The sequence below is a fragment of the Muscardinus avellanarius genome (genome assembly GCF_963383645.1).
Source record: "Muscardinus avellanarius genome assembly, chromosome: 2".
Taxonomy (NCBI): Eukaryota; Metazoa; Chordata; class Mammalia; order Rodentia; family Gliridae; genus Muscardinus; species Muscardinus avellanarius.
The window spans coordinates 70,314,522-70,338,783 of record NC_137787.1 but is presented as its reverse complement, the minus strand read 5'-3'; the positions used below and the strand labels follow the sequence as shown (position 1 = coordinate 70,338,783).

The 24,262-nt window shown below is 35.1% G+C and overlaps 1 protein-coding gene across 4 annotated transcripts in view; it reads left to right on the top strand.

The window, feature by feature from the left end:
• LOC308258947 (sodium channel protein type 2 subunit alpha) overlaps positions 1 to 24,262 on the top strand; it is a gene marked incomplete at both ends in the record, with an annotated part of 93,480 nt that overhangs the window by 6,607 nt on the left and 62,611 nt on the right. The window contains 9 exons of one of the 4 annotated variants that reach the window (XM_080689584.1): positions 6,476 to 6,573; positions 7,357 to 7,485; positions 7,867 to 7,958; positions 9,023 to 9,295; positions 11,451 to 11,514; positions 12,580 to 12,721; positions 12,865 to 13,071; positions 14,424 to 14,687; positions 20,294 to 20,644. In XM_080689584.1, the coding sequence (XP_080545710.1) occupies positions 6,476 to 6,573; positions 7,357 to 7,485; positions 7,867 to 7,958; positions 9,023 to 9,295; positions 11,451 to 11,514; positions 12,580 to 12,721; positions 12,865 to 13,071; positions 14,424 to 14,687; positions 20,294 to 20,644 (1,620 nt within the window). Of the gene's footprint in view, positions 1 to 6,475; positions 6,574 to 7,356; positions 7,486 to 7,866; positions 7,959 to 9,022; positions 9,296 to 11,450; positions 11,515 to 12,579; positions 12,722 to 12,864; positions 13,072 to 14,423; positions 14,688 to 20,293; positions 20,645 to 24,262 lie in introns of those variants that run through there. The other 3 variants (XM_080689582.1, XM_080689581.1, XM_080689583.1) reach the window with 3 other exon arrangements.

The window sequence follows — 24,262 nt, the reverse complement described above, 5'->3', positions numbered from 1 at the left end:
AACAAGGTCTCACTAAGTTGCTGAAGGCCTCATTAAGTTGCTAGAGCCGGCATAAAACTTGTCCCTGTCATCCCCCATCTCAGCCTTCCAAGTACTGGGATTGTAGGCATGAGCGACTATGCCCAGTTTTATAAAGATAGAAGAAAAAAATCTTTGTTTTTCTTAAAGAATTGCAATACATTTAACTACTGTGTTGCAAGGAAAAAGCTTGTATGGTGCCAAAATTTGGAGCTTTTCTTCACTAAAATACAATGTGAACCATTCCAACCATCTTACTTTTCAGATGAGAGATGAAGCCCAGAGGTGGGTAGCACCTTTCTAAGGCTATATTTTTTTTTAACTTCAGACCAGGTCCTCTGATTCTCAGCCCAGCACTCTTTGCATTTTTATTCTGGTACTGGGAATTGAACCCAGGGGCATTCTACCTCTGAGATAAACCCCGAGCCCTATTTTTTATTTTTGAAACAGTCTCACTAATTTGCAGAGCCCTCACTAAGCAGCTGGGACTGGTCTTGAAGCTGCAATCTTCTTGTCTTAGTCTACCAAATCCTGGGATTACAAGTGTGTGCCACCATGGCCGGCTATTCTTTGCATTTCTTATTTAACAGAAAAGAAATACTTTTTATATTGTTTAGATCTAATATATTGGAGCATTGCCAATGTCTGTTTCTATACATTTCAAAGTTTTTATCAGTGGCTCTAATTTACTAAATATAAAGAAATTATTTAAAAATAACCATAATTTTCACTAGGTATGGTGGCACACATGTATAATCTCAGTGCTTGGGAGGCTGAATCAGGAGAACATTAGGTTCAAGGCTAGCCTCAGCAACTTAGTGAGGTCCTCAACAACTTAATGAGACCTTTGATCCTCCTGTTCAGTTTCCCAAATAGTCAGATTATAGGCTTGTACCACCAGGCCCAGCTAAGTCTCCACTTTTAAGTTAGAAAATCTTTCACAGAAATTTATTTTTTACCCCTAGTTTATATATAAATATATCATACATAAATATATAAATAAGTATACATCATTTATACATATATAAGTATATACTGTATAAGATGTACATAGATTATGTTATTATATAGTATATATATTATTACAAAGTTCTTAGAGCACAGTATCCTGTCCTTCCTTAAGAATAACAGAAATATTCTGCATTTTATATTCAATAAATGAATGATCAGTGGTAATAAAAACAATGGGTAATTGTTAGCAGATGATGACTGTATCCTATAAGAAAAATGTGATTAATATAATATTTTCATATATATTTATACAAACTCACCTTGAAGAATTAAGCAAGTTGCTAGAGCCCAGGTTCATGGCCTTAAAGTTCATGTTCCTTTATCCTGTCTCATTGATATAGGAGTAGACCTACTAGTATTCCATATTGAAGGCTACACAATCATTTTTAGTGTAAACCTGAAGAAAAAAATTTTCGTAATATTCACATAGAAAATATTTTAAATTTGTCAAGTGAAAAATTATTATCAATCAGTAGGTCAATTCAATTTTATTAATAGTAGGTACAAACGAGTGAGTAGATTATAATTTTTCAGACTATGTATAAGGTTAGTCTGCCTCTACTTTATTTTGTGTAGCCAATCTCTTAAGAAATTATTTTTCCAGGATACATTGCTCTTTTGAAGAATGTACTCCAATTTGTGTCTTGCCCTGTGGATTTAGAAATCATAGATGTATATATTTTGTCACTTGTTTTAGCCTTCTAAGATCTGCCTTTAGGTGCAGTTTCTATATTTTTTCATTGTGTGAGATCATAAATACAAAATGCACACCTATACCACATTTTATCATTTTAATATATATTTACCTAAATCCCTGTGATTTCAGTTGCTTATCAAAATTTAGAAACTTGAAAAAGTATATGACTAATGAAATAAATTAACACTGATTGATAAAAATAATGAATTTTAAAACTTCCTATTTAGTGTTACATAATATTCCAAAAGTATACAAACCTGATCCTAGTTACCTTCTTTTTTTGGGGTGGGGTCTGGGGATGGAATGCAGGTCATTCTACCTCTGAGCTACATCCCTGCCCTATTTTATTCTTTATTTTGAAACAGGGCCTCACTAAGTTGTGGAGGACCTCACTAAGTAGCTGAGGCTGGCTGTGAACCATGATCCTCCAGGCTCAGTCTCCCCAATGCTGGGATTCCAAGCGTGCACCACCACAATATTTGTAACTTTTTTTGAGTCAGTCTCTCTCTCTCTCTCTCTCTCTCTCTCTCTCTCTCTCTCTCTCTCAGAATTTTTACCTAATATTTCTTTTACTGCTAAATGATAATCATGCAATATAGAAAACAACTGTTTTGGGCAAAATGCCTTATTATTTATGACTTACTGGCCAATAACCATCAGTTCTACTATTAATACTAAATATATATTTTATTTTGTTTTATATAACTAAATTATGCTATTATACGCAGGAGTTGTTGGAAAATCATAAAACTATGGCTAAGTGCATTATGTGGCATAAGTCTCATGAGGCTATTAATATTCATCTCATGTTTATTCTATGTCCTACTTTTTAAAATGCAGAAACTTGTATATACAATATATGAGAAGATCATTATTCGAGGAATACTTTAAGATGCTTTAGGGGTATGTGACTGATAGACCTACACAGGTCAAGCACTATTACAAACAGCTTTCTACTGGAAATATGTTTTTAATCTGAGGACTAAAGAAAAAATTATACATTTTTTCTTTAGTCCTCAGATTAAAGGTATAAGGTGCAGAGTATTTCCAGGGTGTGAAATGGTGTTTGCATGACCCTGATTTCAGAAAGGGCACATAAAACCCTCATAAACATTCCATGACCTAAAATACTTGCAAAACTACTGAAAAGGAAGGGGGTGGCAGTGTAATGAAAGTAAAAGATGATGAAGCTGAAGAAGTTGAGAGGGGTCAGACCTCTTGGAATTTTGACTCTGTGCGTTAAGACTTGTGATCATTGTAAGAGCAGTAGAAAGCTACCAGAATGAACCAAATTACCTAGATCATGTTGGTGGAATGTACAGAATAGGTTGAAAGGAGTGGAACATGGATTCAGAATGGCCATTTTAGAGGAAATGGCAATGATTTGAATGGAATATTAGATTTGATACTAGTCTTTTTTTATTTTATTTTTGCAGGTCTGGGAATGGAATTCAGGGGCATTTGACCTCTGAGCTACACTACACCCCCTGCCTTATTTTTTTATTCTTTATTTTGAAACCGGTCTCACTGAGTTGCGGAGGGCCTCACTAAGTAGCTGAGGCTGTCCGCGAACCGCGATCCTCCAGATCTCAGCCTCCCGAATGCTGGGATTACAAGCGTGCACCACCACGCCCGGCTTGATGCTAGTCTTGATGAACCTTGGGACCAGGTAGTGATGTGAGGATGAAAAATAGTGGGCTGGACCTGGAATTTTGTGAATTTTGACTCGTGAAGTTGATACTTGGTGCTAAGTTGGGTGTGTAGGTTTAGGGAGGGGGAGAAATTTAAGATTGTGCCTAGGTTCCTGACTAGATCCTGAGACATTTTATAGTATACAGAAGTGTTTTATAGAATACAGAAGTGTCGAAGGAGCAGTATTTAGCTGGAGCAGAGGGAGAAGATAAAAAAGATTTTTAGAATAATTTTAGGCCTGAAAACTTGGGAAATACGCATGCAGTTGTTATATGAAAAACCAGGTATGTGAAGTTCAGAAGATAAGTTTTGCATGGAAACAAGTATTTCATAGTGGTGTGCACGTAGATGATACCTGAAGCTATGTTTTCTGAGGAGCTGTACTAGGATGAAGAATGCAAGAGAGGGGAAATGGATTGGATACTCTATGACTTTCTTTTCAAAAAGAAATACTCAACATTTCAAAGGATTTGGTTTTTCCTTTAAGACATGAAGAAACCACAAATTGAAATGAAAGAGAAGAGACATAACAAAAACAACAAAAAGAGTGAGGGATCATCTTTGTTGAGTTCTGCTGAAAAGAAATCAAATAACTCAAAATGAGTTGTTTCTTGATGGAGAACCATGGAGTTGTTTTCGTCTTTAGAAAGAAAAGCTGGCAGGCTGAGAATGTGATTGATACACAAAGAAAAGAAAGAGAAATAGCTCTTTCAGGATGTTTGGCTGAGATATGGACAAGAGAAGTGGGCAGTAAATAAAGATGGTTGTGAATCCCCCTCTTCCCCAAAATGAGAGAGGTGTAAGCAAGCTAGTGTTGATAAACGAGGCCACTAGAGCAGAAGAAAATAAAGAGAAGAAAGAGATAAGTGATTGCTTAAAGTATTCTGGAGAGGGGAAGGTAACCAGTATGGGTAGAAAGATTGAAAACTTAACAGCAAAAACAAGAAAATTCATCCCAGCTCAGAGAAGTTTATCAATTTGGGAGTGGGTAGTGGAGCCTAATGCCCTCTTTTCTTTCCTTGAAGTAATACATACTCCATCAGCTTGCAATGTAGAAGAAGCAAGAAGAGGGTTGTTGATCAGAATAAAGTAGTGTACAGATATGAATTTGGAAGTAGCTTTGTGGGAAGTGGGAGGTGGAACCAAGTAGAGAAATACAGGACTGTGTCCAGGACCACTGAGGTTGGCTGTACATTTAGAATGGCGCCCCTCCACCAAAGAGTGTTATGCTTCCCTGTTAGGGCTTATGAGGCCATTGGGCATAGTGGAAGCTCTAGATCTGTATGCAAATGGTAAGGCATCTTCAATTTTATTCTGTGTTTATAGCAATGAACGAAAACGGTGTTTCTTCTTGAAATGGTGTTAATGTTATTCTGCTTTCTCTAGATTGTAGTGCCCTCACGGGCTGGTCTACATCACTCATTTCCACTGTTTTCATGTGGACACATTTGAAAAAGCTGAAAATTAAGTCTTATTGTTACTAGAAACAAAAAATCAATTATTACTTTGGAACAAATTGTAGGTACAAAGAAACTTTTTATATTAATACAACAATGAGTACTCACTGTCCTATTGTATGGTAATTGATAACTTTGATATATATAAGTAATAGGATAATTTATTATAAAAATCAAAGGGTATGAGTAACATTTATTTCCTCCTTGAAATTCTTATAATTGAGTCAAAATTCACAATATTGACATCCAATGTTTTACATACTTAAAAGTGAATCCTAATTATAATTGGTAATATTTATAAAAGTCATTTTAGTTATCTGACCACTGAATATTTTCTTATATTGTTTTGATGTTGTTGTTATTGCTGCTGCTATTTCATCAATATAAAGAAAAGTGAAGGCCATTAACTATAACTGGAAAGGAGGAGTAGGATAGAGTGAAACAGACAAAATATTTTCAATAAGCTATGTCCTCTGGAGTTTGGGAAGTGAAGAATGTGATTTATTGTGCATCTAAAATGTGCAGTAAGTTTTAGAAAATTTAATGTATTTTGACGAATTTGATTCTCATAGAAATCCTGTGGAATGATTTTTTTTTTTTTACTTTTTTATCTACATCAATCAATACTCAGGCAAGTTAATAAATAATTTGGCCTTAGTTACAAGTTCAAGTAATCCATACACCATCACCAGCCACCTTTTCTCCTGTGAGAATTTTATAAGCAATTATAGTTACATTATGCACTCCATTCAGAAAGACCCTTATTATAAGACTTTTTTTTTTTATGGTACTGGGGTTCCTGGAAGCCCTTCTACTTCTGGGCTACACTCCCAGACCTATTTTTTAATATATATTTTTATTTGGAAACAGGGTCTCCTAAGCCAGCGCGGCTGGCTTCGAACCTGCATGATCCTCCTGTCTCTGCCTCCCAAGTGCGGGGATTACAAGTGTGCGCCACCACGCCCGGCTCTATAAGACATTTTTAATAGGGTGACACTTAGAATTAAGTTATAAAAAATTTAATTACTTGAATTTTTTTGTTTATCTTTTGCCAGGGGTTACTTATATGCTGAACTTACAGGTCTATTATTTAGTTGAGTCTCCTGTTAAGAAAACTTAAGTTGAGCCGGGCGTGGTGGCACACGCTTGTAACCCCTGCACTTGGGAGGTGGAGACAGGAGGATTGTGCAGGTTCGAAGCCAGCCGTGCTGGCTTAAGAGACCCTGTTTCCAAATAAAAATATTTAAAATAGGTCTGGGAGTGTAGCCCAGAGGTAGAAGGGCTTCCAGGAACCCCAGTACCACCAAAAAAGAAAAAAGTTGATAATTTATTCACTGATGAACTTACTTCTTTTTATTTTATTTTTGAATTACCAAAAGTATATAAAGTATATAAATAATCTCAAATTAGTTGATGGCTTGGGTTAAAGATGTTCTAAATATGGGATTGTTGAATGTCATGAATGGGGGAAAAAGGCCAATGATAAAATAATAAGTAGCATAAAATCATGAGCATGAAGTCTTTAAATTTCATGGTGGCATATATATGGTAGTGCATGAAAGCAAGATCTTTTTCTGTCAAACCCTGTCTTCCTTGACAATATTCTACTTTATTCAATGTGCTCATTATGTGCACAATTCTCACCAACTGTGTATTTATGACGATGAGTAACCCTCCAGACTGGACGAAGAATGTGGAGTAAGTAGAAAATGTTTAAATATCCTTCAATATTGGCTACGTATATGTTTCAAATAACGCTTTTAACATCTTGAGACCTTTTGGCTTCTTTAACTAGTTGCTCTAAACCAGACACTGATTCAGATTCATGATAGTCCCTGATTCCCTCTGGACAAAGCTTGCTGTTGCCCAATCATTGCTCAAATTACCACCCTTGTTTCACTGTGGGTGTTTGTAGCCTTTTATCTTCTTTATGAGTCTTATGTTCTTTTTAACATTACCAGTGATTACTAATATTCACTGATATATCTTCTTTTTTCTCAGGCTATCACACTTTCATATTTTAGTAGCATACATTTGTGTCCCTTATTGGCCCGTATTCTGTGAAATACAAATCTTCCATTAATTTTGAAGTTAGTATCTATTTGCTTAAAACAGATCAAAAGCCAGTGTATTTCAGATAATATCATCATATAAAGTTCTATTTTGGATTTTTAAATCAACTAATATGGAATATATATGTTTACCTATTGATAGTCAATGAGAATGTCTTTCAGAATTTAGTAGTACATTTTTATTTATGCTCTATGTTCCCTATCATAGCAAGACCAATACAGAAGCATCTAGTTTTTTGTGGTTTTAAGTCATCTTTATGATATGTACACACTGGGCATGGGCAGCTCAATGGTAATGGTTATCATGCACAGAGCCCTGAGTTTAATCCCTGTCTCAAAAAGAGAAAGAGAGAAGTTCACACAAATTATCTACAAGATTGTTAATGTGAGTTTGGATATTTTCTCTCAGGTATACCTTTACAGGAATTTATACTTTTGAATCACTTATTAAGATACTTGCAAGGGGCTTTTGTTTAGAAGATTTCACCTTTCTCCGGGATCCATGGAATTGGTTGGATTTCACAGTCATTACTTTTGCGTAAGTATCTTAATACATATTTCTCTCCTGGAAGAGTAAATCACTGGTGGGAGCCTATACTTTATTTCTCTTTGGTGGCTTCCCTTAAGTGTTTTCTTTAGTTACCATGTGAGTTTGGAAAATTTTTCCTCCAATCCAATTATTCAGTTTGGAGAAATTAGGAACTATCATAATGAATTATATGCCTTGAGTTTCATTTAACACTGTACAGTAATGACATATAGTCTCCCTAATAACAGACTATGATCAATGGCAGGGCCATTTTCCTCTTAATCGGGAAGTTGGATGGCAACACTCACTGAAGTTGAAAAGGTCTTGATTAAAGACCGACACAGACTTAGATTTCCCGAAATTCTGAATAACTCTGATTTAATTCTACAGGTATGTAACAGAATTTGTAAACCTAGGCAATGTTTCAGCTCTTCGCACTTTCAGAGTCTTGAGAGCTTTGAAAACTATTTCTGTAATCCCAGGTAAGAAGAAACTGGTATAAGGTGGTAGGCTCCTTATATCTCCAACTGTTTCTTGTGTTCTGTCATTGTGTTTGTGTGTGAACTCCCCTATTACAGATATGTGACAGAGTTTGTGGACCTGGGCAATGTCTCAGCGCTGAGAACATTCAGAGTTCTCCGAGCACTGAAAACGATTTCAGTGATTCCAGGTGAGAGCCAGGTTAAACACCGAGGCTGACTTTAGCTGCGCTGATCCTGCAGTCATGGCTCTTCTGCAGAAGCCTTGTTGCTTGCCGCATACCGCAAAGAACTAAGTGAAAAGCAGGAATTGGTGCATCGTGTTTTGGATGGGTTCAATTCTATGCTTTTTACGAGTTGCTTTCTTTGAGACTGTTCTAAATCAGCCTTTGAGTTTAACGAGTTTTGCATGAGGCCTTTGCAGTAACAGGCTACCTGATTTGCATTCTGGTGACATCAAGCTTTCTGCATAGAAGCTAAACCATGAGACAAACTGATGCAAAATTTGACCATCTTGGCCCAAAACTGGCAATCGTTTTAACTGCAGATAAGTGAAAGAGCAAGGGATAGCATGAGTGCTGCATGGGGCTCAGTTTTCAGATGTCTTCCTTTTTTATAACCCATACTCTAGCTTTCAGAATTCACCAATTTATAAGCCCATAATTTAGTGACTTCAAGATTTCTCACTATTCTATTCCTATAAAATTTTCTCAGAACCAATAAGGGGTTAGAGAGTAAGACATCTGCAAATAAAAGCAAAATATTTACACAAGGTTAATATTTAAGCATGAAGAACAAGATCATTTCTTTTGCTGTTAGGCATGTTTGGAAACACACATTTGGTTTGTTTCCACTCAGTTTTCTAATGAACATACAGATTCTGCTTTTATTCATTTTCACCAGCTAGCAGGCTTCTCATGAAAATGTTATTCAGTTACAAACATTAAACTAATCTTGTTGGCATTCTGCATGACATTTTTGTTTTCCAGGACAAGCTCATGATATTTTGTTCCTAAAGTAGCTTTTGGACAGTGTCTTCAGATTCCTCCCTTTCATTATATTTTCAGGCCTGAAGACCATCGTGGGGGCCCTGATCCAGTCAGTGAAGAAGCTCTCGGATGTCATGATCCTGACTGTGTTCTGTCTGAGCGTCTTTGCTCTAATAGGACTGCAGCTGTTCATGGGCAACCTGCGGAATAAATGTTTGCAATGGCCCCCAGATAATTCTTCCTTTGAAATAAATATCACTTCTTTCTTTAACAACTCATTGGATGGAAATGGTACCGCTTACAATAAGACAGTGAGCATGTTTAACTGGGATGAATATATTGAGGATAAAAGTAAGATATTCTCTTTTAACTATTAAGTTGTTTAGTTTTTTATAAATATTAGAATCTAAAAAATTAGAATCTATCTATGGTGCAGGTTATCTCAAAGTTGATATGACACATGTGACAGTTTAATTTAAAATACCTTACTTCATGTAGTAGGGAAATCAAATTACACCTCAATCCTTTCTCCTATCAGTTGACATGATAAAATTCTATTTGAAAATACGTTATCTTTTTCTAAATCAGTGTTGCAAGCAATTCAGTATTATTCCTATAAACAAAATAAATATTTGGTAAGCATTAGTTAGGAGTTTTCAGGTATATTACTAAATAAATCAATAGTCTGAACTATTCAGTATATTATGCTGAAATGTGTTGTTAAAAAATAGAGAGAACTTTAACTTGGACCTACTTGGTTGACTGGAAATATATATATTGAAATATATATGATGTATCTAGAAATGTGGAAACAGTTCACCAAGATGAAATAGAAACTCAGGTACACAAGAGCAAGTTAAGCAACCCTGATTTAGATATTCAGTTATGCGGGGCGTGGTAGTGTATACTTGTATTCCCAGCATTTGGGAGGCTGAGGCAGAAAGGATCACAGTTCAAGAACAGTCTCAGTTACTACTTAGTGAGGCCCTTTGCAACTCAGTGAGACCCTGTTTCAAAATAAAGAATAGAAAATAGGGCTGGGGGTGTGGCTCAGAGGTAGAATGACCCTGGGCTCCATCACCCCCATTACTACTGATAGGAGGATCATGCTGGTTTGAAACCAGCAGCACTGGCTTAAGAGACCCTGTTTCCAAATAAAAAGAAAAAAGTATAAAGTAGGTCTGGGAATGTAGCCCAGAGGGAGAAGGGTTTCCAGGAACCCCAGTACCACCAAATAAAATAATAATAATAATAATAATAATAATAATAATAATAATAATAATACTTTCTATTTACTATTATAATAATAGGATAGGAACAAACTTTGCCCATGAATCTTTTCTATATTTCTGATTATTTTTAGATGATTTTCTATTAATAATATTTTGTAGGTATCAAAGAATACAACCAGATTGAGACTCTTCAGATATGGTGTCAAATTCCTTTCCTGAGAGGTCATACCACCATGTATTCCCCATAGCAGTGACCATCTTATGGAACTCTCATGAATATTGACTATATATATATATATATATATATATATATATATATATATTTTTTTTTTTTTTTTTTTTTTTTTTTTTTTTTTTTGGTGGCACTGGGGTTCCTGGAAGCCCTTCTTCCTCCGGGCTACACTCCCAGACCTATTTTATATTTTTGAAACAGGGTCTCTTACGCCAGCGCGGCTGGCTTTGAACCTGCGCGATCCTCCTGTCTCCGCCTCCCAAGCGTGGGGATTACAAGCGTGCGCCACCACGCCCGGCATTGACCTTATATTTTTAAAAAAATTTTATAAAACATTGTCAGAGCCAGGCATGGTGGTGCAGATTTGTAATCCCCACGCTTGGCAGGCAGAGACAGGAGAATCACGCAGGTTAGAAGCCAGCATCGCTGGCTTAAGAGACCCTGTTTCCAAATAAAAAATATAAAAAATAGGTTTGGGAGTATAACCCAGATGTAGAAGGGTTCCATCCCCAGTACCACCCAAAAAAAATTATCAGAAGGAAAAAACACCTAAGTTCATTTCTCTTGATAAATTAAGTAGAAATTGGCAGGGAAAAAAATGTCTGAATCTATTTTGAGTCTAGGCAAAAGAACTTGTAAACAAAATTTTACTTGCATGGGAGAGTACTTAGAAGCAAGAAGGCTTCCCTCTCTCTTACTTTGGGCCAAGCAAACAACCTTCATCTCATAGCTCTTTTTTAAAATAGCCCAAACAGTTTGAGTTTATACTTGCAATAATTTCACTTTCATAAATGATATAATAGTTATTTTTACTGAGAATTTAAAATATATTTTCTAAAAATGTATTTAATCAAAAATGTTATATCTTTATATTTATTTAGTATTTGATTATTATGAAAAAATTTTTATGTTACCATCATATGTATTATTATGTCTATCTCCTTGTGATTGAAAACATGTGTAAACTTTATTGTCTAAATCCAATGGATGAAGTGCTTTGAACATTTTTAATGATTCTTTTTATTACTTTCCCCTTAAACAGGTCACTTTTATTTTTTGGAAGGGCAAAATGATGCTCTGCTTTGTGGCAACAGCTCCGATGCCGGGTAAGTTGATCTTTCTCTTGGTTCTCAGACTTCACTCTCCATTGGCTTCAATAACCTCTCACCTCCCACCCACCCAGCCCCACACACTTCTCATTCAAAGGTCTCCATAAATTCTACTTCACACTGACTCTCAGAATAGCCAGGATAAGTATGGCTTCTCACCTCCTTCACACACTCATACACAGCAATTATTTTTCCATACTGGGTCACATTTAATCTTCCAAATTAGCTCAGCAGAAAATAGAAAAACAGTGCATATACATAAGAAGCTTAAGCTAATATAATTCATAAGCACATAACTGTAGAAGTGTGATATTTTGTTTATGCTAATGTGATTTCCCTGGCTTAAAATGTAAATCTCTGATGATAATTTCAATAATTGAGGCATGGTGAGTATATGTCTAGCATATTTTCAGAAAGTACATAAAACCAAAAAGTGTAGTCTGGAGAGTCTACACAATCTCAAACTTGATCCACCAAATAGTATCATATTTCCTTGCCTTAGTTTTTTTTTTTCTATAACACAAAGGTATAATAATAAGGTCATTTATAAAGTGGATTCATGAATATATAGCTATTACAAGGCTTTTGGTTATTATGACTGATATTATACTAAGATATGTTATTTTTAATTTTTCTTGGTTCATTATAATTACACATAATAGTGGGATTCATTGTTACATATTTATAAAAATGATAATATTGTGGACATTAATAAATGATACCTGTACCCAAAGTTCTCTGAATTTCTAATAATAACTTTTCCCCCTGTAGACATATTTATGTCACCATGTCCTCAAGTCCCAGAAGATGTTAACTAGGATATTATTGCTTTTAAATGAAGATACAGTCAATATAACTTGATAATACTAAATCACAAGAGAATACACAATCATAATAGATACTGTTATTATATAAATCATTCCCCATGCTTCAGGGTATAGTTTTAGGTAAGATGAGAGAAATAGGCTTTCTCTAGAATAGTTGGGCATCTATAGATACTAAAAGCTAAAAAGCAAAATCACAGCTACTAACTTCCTCTCATTCCTCTAACCCTAATTACAGCCAGTGTCCAGAAGGATACATCTGTGTGAAGGCTGGGCGAAACCCCAATTACGGTTACACCAGCTTCGACACCTTTAGCTGGGCTTTCTTGTCCTTATTTCGTCTCATGACTCAAGACTTCTGGGAAAATCTCTATCAACTGGTGAGAACAGATGTAATGATTCTTCTGAGAAACATAAAGTACAGAGATCCAGGGAACCACCATAGAATACTTTATCACTTTTGAGTGTGAGCACCTAACAGCCTGCGTACAATTTATTAAGATGTTTCTTCCATTTTTTACAGACACTGCGTGCTGCTGGGAAAACGTACATGATATTTTTTGTGCTGGTCATTTTCCTGGGCTCATTCTACCTAATAAACTTGATCCTGGCTGTGGTGGCCATGGCCTATGAGGAACAGAACCAGGCCACCATGGAAGAAGCTGAACAGAAAGAGGCAGAGTTTCAGCAGATGCTTGAACAGCTAAAAAAACAGCAAGAAGAAGCTCAGGTAGAGTGAACAAGCCCAGAGACTTCTGCTTTTATCTCATTTCTCTGGCTTCATTGTTGAGGTCAATGGTATGACAGTTGACATCAGAAACATATAGTATGTATTTGGTGTTAGGAACTTCATTGGCTAGATTATTAATTTTGGTTATTGCTGTCAAAATTAATGGCATCAAAAGATGGAGAATTATAACTGCTTTATTGACATTTTTCCTTGTTTAAGACCTTTTCAGGAAATACTCTTATTTACTTAAGCTTACAAAGTAGGTAGACCTACATAATCTTAATTCAAGTATTTTCTAACCTTCTGTGTAAGAGGACTTTATTTAGAATTATTCCTTTGTTATAAGAGCATTAAAAGTTGGGAAGTTCAGAAAATTAGAGTCAAAGTGAGGAGATTTTTATTCCATATTATTCATAAAGTGTGGAAGGCAAAGACTTATACAACATTTGTTCTCATGTGTATGATGTACAGGTTCATGGGTTACATAAAAAATCACTAAAACATTAATAGTCTCTGCCTCTGCAATATAAATAGTACAAATTCTTTAATTTGAGCTTGTGTCTTCAAAATAAGATAAGTATCTAATTATATTTGCTAGCCCCTATGGCATTCACTAACCAATTGCTTTTTTTTTTTGCTTCTTTTCATATTTTCTTGCTACTGAGTTCAGTATCCTATCACTGAGTATCCCTAAATGTGTAATAAAAACCACAGAAATAAAGTGTGCTGTGATAGTAGCAACAATATTGAACACTGTACTTTTTCTAAAACCTCTATTATCATTATTTGTAAATTTATACAGATGCCTTGAACTGGGATTCCCTAATATATAATCCATAGTATGTTTTTTTTGTACATTTCCTAATGACATACTTAATTTAAACCAAAAAGAAAAAGAAGTTCATTACGATGAAATTTTTAACTGAGTTCACTTTCAGTAATTCAGTCTAGCACTAAAAGATTTTGCTAAATGGAAGTATGATGCAGGCAAATGCCTCTTGGGCTTAAATAGGAAACTTTCAATTCTTAAATTATTTCCTATCAAAAATATTTCTAATTAATAGAAAAATGTTATGACATTTGAGTGTATTCTTCATATGACTAGATAATTAGAATGCAGGGTGTGAGGCCAGATTTTGAAGGTTTTCATCATTCACATTTGCCCTCTCTTTTGTGCATGTTGATTATATTCCATGATTAGCCTGGTGCAAATGTACTGTTTTCCAAATATGAAGCAAAATGGAGAATTTATCTCAAGATCCTATTAATGGTTTAAATACAATCAAAGAAGTAACATAGATCAGTGTTTTAAAAGTTAATATATGATCAACATTTACTTTGTGCCATTCCAGGCAGCTGCTGCAGCATCCGCGGAATCCAGAGATGCCAGCGGTACGGGTGGGATTGGAATTTTCTCAGAGAGTTCTTCAGTGGCCTCAAAGTTGAGTTCCAAGAGTGAAAAAGAGCTGAAAAACAGAAGAAGGAAAAAGAGACAAAAGGAACGGTCTGGAGAAGAAGAGAAAGAAGATGGAGTCCGAAAATCTGAATCTGAAGACTGCATAAGAAGAAAAGAAGTAAATCAGCTGACATATGAAAAGAAGTCTTGTCCACGCCAGGTAAACAAAAACATATATATATATATATATATATATATATATATATATATATATACACACACACACACACACACACACACACACACACACACACACACACATATATGTTTGTTCATGCCCTTGTTTCAAAAGGAACTGAAGCAAAATATTCCCAAAAGTGTAGCCACGTTTTACAAGTAGACATAAACAGAAGAAGACTGATGATGACATTATACAATCAGTTATGTATATATATATATATATATATATACACACACATACATACATACACACATATGTGTATATATATGAGTATCATATATATACATGAGTGTATACATGTAAAATATATACATATATACTATATGTATATATGTGTGAATATATATACATTCATTTACATATATGTGTATGTATGTGTATATATATATATATATAGTTGTATAGATTGCATTTTCCTAACAAAGTTTTTTTAAAGAATAGGATAGAATTTAATAGAGATAAAGCTGTGTTGCTCTGGGGGAAATGCTTTCAAAATAATAATGGCCATCAAATGTTTTGGCTATTGCCCCAAAGATTTTATGAGTTTTACAACTTTTTGGAATCCCAAGAAGAAATTTTTAGATTCCACTGGTCTTGGGAAGTTTCTAATTTTGTTAAAAACTCAAGCAACTCTGGGCCGTTTTCCACATGAGGAATTATCAGCAGATGGTTCCCATCCCTTCTTAGCTACTGTGCTTGGAACCACTGAACTGAGTGGCAGGGGCCCAGAAATGGACCAGGGACACTTTCAGACCATCTGTGCAGTTGTTCCCCTCCACATGGGATCTTCATATGTGGAGTGCTTTGTTCATGCCCTTGTTTCAAAAGGAACTGAAGCAAAATATTCCCAAAAGTGTAGCCACGTTTTATAAGTAGAAATACACAGAAGAAGACTGATGACATTATACCATCAGTGATGTTCAATTGTGTTTGATGTTCTGTGCCTAATATTAAACACAGGATTTACAGTCCTATAATAAATGCTCACTGGATGTCACTTGTGTACCCATAGAAGCTCTTGAAAATTTAAAATTTAGGATTATTTAAAATTGCTAAAAGAAGCTGGATATGGTGGTGATCTTGGGAGGCTGAGATGAGAGGTTTGCGTGCATGTCCAAGGCCAGCCTTATGACTTAGAGAGGCCAGGTTTCAAAATAAAAAATAAAATAGAACCTGGAGCATAGCTCAGAGGTAAAATATCCCTGAGTTCAATTTTGAGTGCCCCCCCCCAAATTACTAAATGAATTCCCAGGAATATACAGTACCTCAGAAGATCATTCCACAAGGAGTGAAACTTTAATATCCATACAGAAAAAAATAGTAATTACAACAACATTGATGGTAATTGTAATGCTAATGTTTGTACATTGTATTGCTACTCGCAATATGAATTTAAGCCACTCATTACAATCCTACATAGGTACTAATTTAATTATTATAGAAAATGTTTGGATATAATGAGGGCTGTTTTATTGAGTGTTCATTTTATGTCTGTTTTTCACACTCATAATTAATGCTAACAGCTCTGCTGCATATTATTATTTATTTTGCAATGCTAGGGATTGAACTCAGGGCCTCAGACATGCTACTGAGCTACAATCCCAGGCTGCATAGTATTATTTTCACTGTAGTTCTGGCTCAGTGAAGTTAAATAATTGCCCAGTGTCATATAGTTATTGAGAGCTGATGTAGTATTCAAACTTGACCTGACACTAAGCCCTTGATCTTCCCACTTTATCAAATAGTTTATAAATAACATCTTTAAAAACGGATGAGAAAATTTATAATCTATCTTCATTTAAAAATATACATATTGAAGATTATACTTGCTCTTTATGCTTTTTATTTTACTTTATTTTTATTTGTTAGTACTGGGGATTGAACTCAGAGACATTCTATCTCCAGGTTACATCTCCAGCCCTATTTTTAATTTTTTTTGTTTTGAAACAGAGTCTTGCTAGGTTGATGAGAATCTCACTACTTGCTGAGGCTGTACTCGAACAGAACATGCAATCCTCCTGTCCCATCCTCCCAAATACTGGAATTGGAATTTCGAGCACGTGCACCACCACACCCAGCTTCTATATGCCTTTTGTAAGATTCTCTCTCTCTCTCTCTCTCTCTCTCTCTCTCTCTCTCTCTCTCTCTCTCTCTCTCTGTTTCTCTCCCTCTCTCATACATATATATGTGTATATATATTGTGTATATATATATTTTTTTCTTCACTATATGTTGGGAACATATTCCTAATTTCCACCTCATTCATTCCCTCCCCCCTCCCTCCTCATGTCTGGCTTAGTGATTAATATGTTTGTGAATGTACATCATGTACATTAGGGAATTTGCTTTATTTCTAATCCAACAGAACTAATTCTAGGCAAAAGTCTAGGCTCTGTCCCTTCTCTTTGTGCAGATTTTACTCATTATATTACCCATTGTCTCTTCTTTAACTTTTGCGTGCAATTTGCTAGTTGAACATTATGAGTGATAATTGACTCATGAGACATGGCATTCATTCTTAACCAGATTGTGTCTAAAAATAATCATACTTATTTTTTAGTCAAACAACTGGATAAGAAAATAGAGAAGAAGAGAAAGAGTGAGAAAGAAGAGAAGTGAAGGGAGGGAAGGAAGAGAGAGAAAAAAAGAGAGAGAAAGAAAGAATTAATCTTAATATTGAACTAACCCCACTGTCCCACTGTGCAAGCCCTGGAGATAACACTGAGAGGTCAAGCCTGGTAGAGGTGGTTAATCTGGATACAATGATGGAGGATCCACCACCTTAAATTTTTCAAAGGTCAAAGACTCAATTTAAGAATACCTGTTTTGATGGGAAAGAGACTATGTTCATAATCATTTCACCTTTTATATTGAAAAATATCTAATGTAGGCTTTTACTGCAAGATTATAATTTTCTCAGTGGAGTAGGTGGAAATATGAAATATTTCTTAGACATCTACTTGATTTGTTCATGTGGGAGAAGGGAGAAAAAATCAAAAGCGCAGTCTTTAATCAAATCTCAAGACAATCTGGGCAGTTTATTTTGAAACCTTTTAAAGACACAGTTGACCTTTTAAAGTTATTATTTCCCTCCTTACTTGTGATAAACCAGGAGGTTATTTAAAGAGATTCATTGGTATGAAAGATTTCTCTTTTAGAACAGCATTTGATTATTATATAACTATGTAATTAACATAAGCATTAAAAATTGATGCCAACAGATGGAGTACCTTCTCTGTCATATAGCTGCCACATGTAAAATATATTTTTGTATGACTTCATTCATCTATATTATGAGAAATATTTGTATATTTTTATACCTTACCTTTTTAAAACATTTGTAGTCTAATTGTATGGATTACTTACTCTTACTAAAAATGATCCTTCCTTCCTTCCTTCCTGTGATATTGGGGATTAAGCCCTGGAGCATTCATTCTACCTCTAAGCTACACCCCAGCTCTATTTTATTTATTTTCATTTTGAAACAGTTTCTCACTAACTTGCTGAGGTTCTTCCTAGGTTGCTGAGGCTGGCCTTGACCCTGGGATTCTCCAGTCTCTGCCTCCTAAATTCTGGGATTATGGGCTTAGCTAATTTTTTCTTTCTTATTGCCAAGCATTTCTTTCTGCCTCTCTTTTGTTCTAACAATAACCCGTAAGTCAACAATCCTCTAAATCCTATCACTATAATGTCCTCACAACTAGTTCAAATCCTGTGTGAAAAGAAAGAAGACATGAAAGAAATTTAATAGTCTAAGTGCTATTTTAAAAACAACTACTTATATAGAAAGAAATAAAAGAAAGAATGACTCTTAACAATGAAGTAAAACATTAAAACAGGAAAAGGAAGAATGAATCATGTTGGAAGAACAGATAAATCTCAAATATGCTTCTTTATGTAGATAATGAATAGGATCACCTAAGAAAGTTTCTTACATTTATAGATATCATTGAGAAAGATTTATGATCTAAAAAGAAAATTAAAAGCATATTACTATTTGGGCAATGCAAAGATGATAATAGTAATTATAAGAATAAGTAATATTGAATAAAATAATTAAAATAAATAATTTTAGTTGGCTTTAAATCTTTTTGTAGAGAAAAATTGAGCTAATACTGTTTTATGATAATATTCGTACTCTTTCTAATAAAATCATCAAAATCCAATTTAAGCTGGATTATACGAAAAAGAGAATTATTGGATCATGTAAATTGTGTCTGTAAGCAGCTTTAGGCATGGCTTAGTCCAGGAGCTCAAAACATTAATGTTATCATGAAAAGTCTTTTTTATATCTCAGTGCTGGTTCTTCCTATATAATGGCAAGATGCCCACTGAAGCAGTAAACATAGAGGCCATAATTTTGGCAGTCTTGACTGTAAAAGCATCTCCTTCCCAACAGTTGGAAATGAAAGAATTGGCCATAAATGGGCCAACCAGGGTTTTGTTATTGTCTTCAAACTCTTCTGTGTGTTGGAGGTATGCAATACCTTGGTTGGCTAGGCCTGGGACACTAATGTCTGTCTTCTACATGGAGGAATTGGTCTGACAGTTGAGGAGCATTTCTGAAGACAAGCAGAGCACGGTCAACAGAAGGGAAATGGATACTGGTCAAGCAAAAATAAGTGTTAACTAGTGTAAGGTTACCAAAGTAGACCTGTTCCTCTCAGTGCTGCTGTGACTAAGACATGGGTCACTTGCAGGCTGGAAGTGACAAGGTGAGCATTTAGAGGACTGTTAGTGACTGTGATGAGATTCTTAGCGAAAACAAGGCTTTTGTAAATATGCTGCTCTCTGGGTTTCTTGACATAGAAGAGTGAAAATCAGAGATTGAGTCATACATTTATTTCAGCTTGATTTGTTTAATTTATTCATGAAGACCATTATAAAATATGCCGAAGGAAGGGGAGAAGCTGCTCCTTGTACTATAATTAAACAGCTCTACTAGCAGGATTGATTTTATTTTCCTTGGTGGGAAGTTCTATATCAGGGTGTGGTCACTTGTGAGCACTTACTAAATACATTTTTGGCTTCAAAAGATTTAAATGAAGGTGTGCATTTAATAGCTTTTAATTGAATTGTTATGTAAAATTAACTTCTAGAAAAGGGTTTAGCAAAAATTGCTATTCTATTGCTTGGGAAACTGAAACAGGATTGCAGATTTGAGACCAGCCTCAACAACTTAGGAAGACCCTGTTTAAAATAAAAAATAAAACAGGATTAGGGGTGTGTGGCTTAGAGGCAAACATCCCTGCATTCAAACTCTAGTAAAAAAAAAAGTGCTGTTCTAGTTATCAATAATAAGACAAAAATCGCTATGGAAATAATTCTACTTAAAGGTGTTGGTAAAGTAGAAAAAAATAAGAGAACAAATAAAAAAAGAAGGAAGGGTGAAAAAGGAAAAGCAAAACCAAAGAGATGAATCTAGTTGAATGCAGGGATGCTGCCAGCATATACCATCTTGCTTCCACCTGTTCAACAACAATTCTTAGATAAGTTACCTTCTTTGAAACAATGCATCAAGCCATGTTTTCAGGATACCAGCTCTCATTTCTCTTCATCTGTTTTTTGTTTCTTATTTTTCTTAGTCTTTATTGAGCATTGGAGGGTCCCTTATTTTTCCAAGACGCAATAGCAGGGCCAGCCTCTTCAGCTTTGGAGGTCGAGCAAAGGATATCGGCTCTGAGAATGACTTCGCTGATGATGAGCACAGCACATTTGAGGACAATGACAGCAGAAGAGGTTCTTTGATGGGGCCACGCAGACATGGAGATCAACGGCGTCACAGCAATGTCAGCCAGGCCAGTCGTGCCTCCAGGGTGCTCCCCATTCTGCCCATGAACGGGAAGATGCATAGCTCGGTGGACTGCAATGGGGTTGTCTCCTTGGTTGGAGGCCCTTCTACTCTGACATCTCCAGCTGGGCAGCTCCTGCTAGAGGTGAGTGCCTACCTCAGTAGAAAGAACTTCAGCTGATAAGATGGAAGCAGGAGGCTGGTGCAGGCAGGAGTGTTGCTTTTTGATTTTCATATCTAAGAATTTTTTTTGAGTCTGTTTTTCAAAGGCCAGGAAATGTTTTTTTTTAAAGCTATAACTTATCTTGTCAATTTGTTGTACATGTACTTATCTATGAATTAATTAAAATTATCAGATGGTTCTCATAGAATTAATTAGAAGTATTCCTTTATCCTTATTACTATGGTTTGAAACTTACCAGAAAGCAAAGCAACAATTTATCCAGCATTATATTTCATTAATATTATTTTAGGTATGAGAATTATAAAATAAGTAATATATTTTAATTGTTATTGTTTTAGGGCTTAAGGGTTAATTCACATTCAGTATATTAATATAATAAAATGATCACTAAAATATATAATTAAGTTGAATAGAAGAAAATTTAACATGAATGTATTGTCAAATATATGCCTTAAGGATTTTGTTATCATTGCTCCTTTAAACTGAGAATTTGAAATTCTGCTTGAAGTAGATACCATTACTAAATATATCTATGTCCTATAGAGCAGCATCCCTTTCTTAATAAGTTAGAATAATATAATATTTTTAGTATCCATTCAAATGATCCTGGTCATTATAAATTTGTGTAGTAAAAAAGTAAGTACCTGTTATAGTCACGTATTATAATTTTAAGAGCACATTTCAAGTTTTATTTAAATGTTAAGAATTCATTTTATTACCAAAGTGCTTTCAAATGAAGCACATGAAAAAATGTCTCAGCTAAATATTAGACACTTATTTGAATTTATTACTAGAATTTCCTTCATAAAACATGACACTGTTATTACTGATATTGTATAAAATTTTATTTACAAGCATGAATCCCTGGGTTTGATCCAAAAAGCAAAAAAAAAAAAAACTCAGCAATATCATTTGATTATATTTTATGGTTCTCTAAGTCATATTAAAAATCACCTTGCTGGACATGGTGGCTCATGATTGCAATCCCAGCATTTGGGAGGCAGAGACCGGAGGATTGTGGTTCTCAGACAGCCTCAGCTACTTAGGAAGACCCTCTGTAACTTTGTGGGACCCTGTTTCAAAATAAAGAATAAAATATAGGGCAGAGGTATAGCTCGGAGGTCGAATGCCCCTGGGTTCCATCCCCAGACCTACAAAAATAAATATCACCTTTGTAAATTTTTATAACTCCACTTATAGTTACAAGCTCTTCAAGGCCACATCAAATGATTATTTTTAGTCATTCATAGAGGGAATTCTTGCTTTGGATTATAAAAGTAGCTACTTATCTTGTTCACTTGGTACGTGTATGTGGGTGGGGGGGGCTCTCTTCACTCCTCTCTCCAAAAGAAGTACCCAGGTACCCAGGAATTAGGCAAACCATAAAAGTAGAACTTTCAAGCAAAAGAACCAGAATGAAGAGGAAATGTCAACCTTTCTTTAAAAATAATTATAGCCAGCTTTGTACCATACACTGTCCAGAACACTTTACATGTGTTAATTCGTTTAACCCTCACAACAGCCCTTTACAATAGTTACTAATATCATCCCCATTTTTCAGAGGAAGAAACTGAGGCCTGTGCATGGTGGAGCTAAGATTTGACCCCAGGTATGCTAGCTACTGAACCTACATTCTATCCATACTGAAATATTGCCTTCCATTGAATCTTCTTAAACGAATAAAGAAAAAATGGCTAATGAAACACTTTGGCTGTAACCAGTATTAGACAAATTACTCTCCGACTCCTATATCAGAATCTCCTAGGATGCTTCTTAAAAATGAGCATTCCTGGATCCACCTAGACCTACTCAGACTGAAACCTAAAAGAGAACAATGTCTGGGAGTCTTTCACTCAAACAAACATCCTATGTGGTCTGTATACATAACAAATCATAACCATCCTTTGACAAACATTGAGAAAACACCCAAAATAATTTTTCATAAATATAAAGAGAATAGTAGTTTGTCAGAAACTATCTGGCATTTATCACTAATAATTATCACTAATCACAAATCTATCCTATCAGAGAGGAAGGAAGAAACCTCTGAAGGCAAAGTTGGTGGCAGCTTGAAGCAAAACCTACTGTAAGCTCTTGACTTCCTGCTTCTTCACCTCCATTGACTGATCTTGCAGTTGAGGGTTGGAGGCAGGGTGTTGCCCCTCAGAGCCAGCTGAAGATGCAGCCAGATGAAGCAGCCTGGGGAGGGGGATATAGCTCAGAAAAAAGAACAGAAAATTAACAGCTGCAGGCAAATGCTCCAAAGCACAGTTTCCTGATCTTTACTCATAAATTCAGTAGATACATTTTAACTTAAGAATTTCCTCAGCCTTGTCATTAGAAGTTTTGGGATATATCATTAAAAACTAAACAGATTTAGAGTTCTGCATATGGTTTCCCTACCCCAGTACTGGGAATGAAACCCAATGGTGCTTTCCCACTGAGCTACATCTCTACCTTCTACCCCTCTTATTTTTCTTTTGAAACAGGATCTCACTAATGTGCCTAGGCTGGCCTCATACCTGCAATCCTCCAACCTCAGCTTCTGCATTTGCTTTTGAATAGACCAGAAAATAAAAACAGATAACCTTCCTGTGACATTACTTTTTTTCTTAAAACTTTGCCACTTTCAAACAAGGCAAAATATTTTCAATTGCAAGATGACCCTTTTGATTTAAAGAGCTTTATTTTCAAAGAAAAGTTATTTATTTTTTTGTTTTACTTCTTTTTTCATTAAATTAATCTTAGAGGGATCTGTGTGAATTCTTATCACCATTAGTAGCAGTTGTATCAATTGAGTGAAAACTTTGGTTTTAAATATGTAAGCATTAGAGGTCTGCAGGTTAATGAGGAAATAAAGAATGTTAGTTGTTCACATCATAGTAAGGTCAAAATAGATGAATAGTATATTTTTCTTTTAGAAATGGTGGAAATACTCAAAGAACTGAAGATGACTTATTATTTATTAACACATTCCGACTTGCATTCAAATGCTTGAATTGCCCTATAATACTTAACTGTGATAATTATCTTGTGATAATTAACTTCATTGTTTGATCTCCTGAAGTAGGAATCTATTTCTGCCCATGTTGAGACCCAAATGAATTTATTTTAGAATAGAGAAGTTTGAAATTATTATCTCATTGCTATATTTCAAAGCCTCCTGAACTGGTGTTAACTCCTTAGAGCTTCAAAACCAAGGGTGGATCATTTGTGGATTGAGTTGTTTTGTAAATCTATAGCAGAGTTATAACTAGTTAAATTTTAGTTTTATTATTTGGTATGTTAGAAAATATTGTATCTTTAATAAACAAAAGCATTTGCAATTGGAATTTTCATTTTAGGGAAACTATACTAAAGCCTATTGGAAAAACAATAATATTTTCCCATTCACTAAATAAATGAATGTCTATAAAGATCTAATAACCAAACTGGGGATTAAATGAAGGAATGATATATTCAGACTAAAGTCCTCATTTGGATTGGTTGACATACTAGAATATCATCTAATAACGGTCATGGTCCCTCAATCTCAAAACTCCAGGATGGAGTAATAGGAAAGTACAGCTTGATAAACCC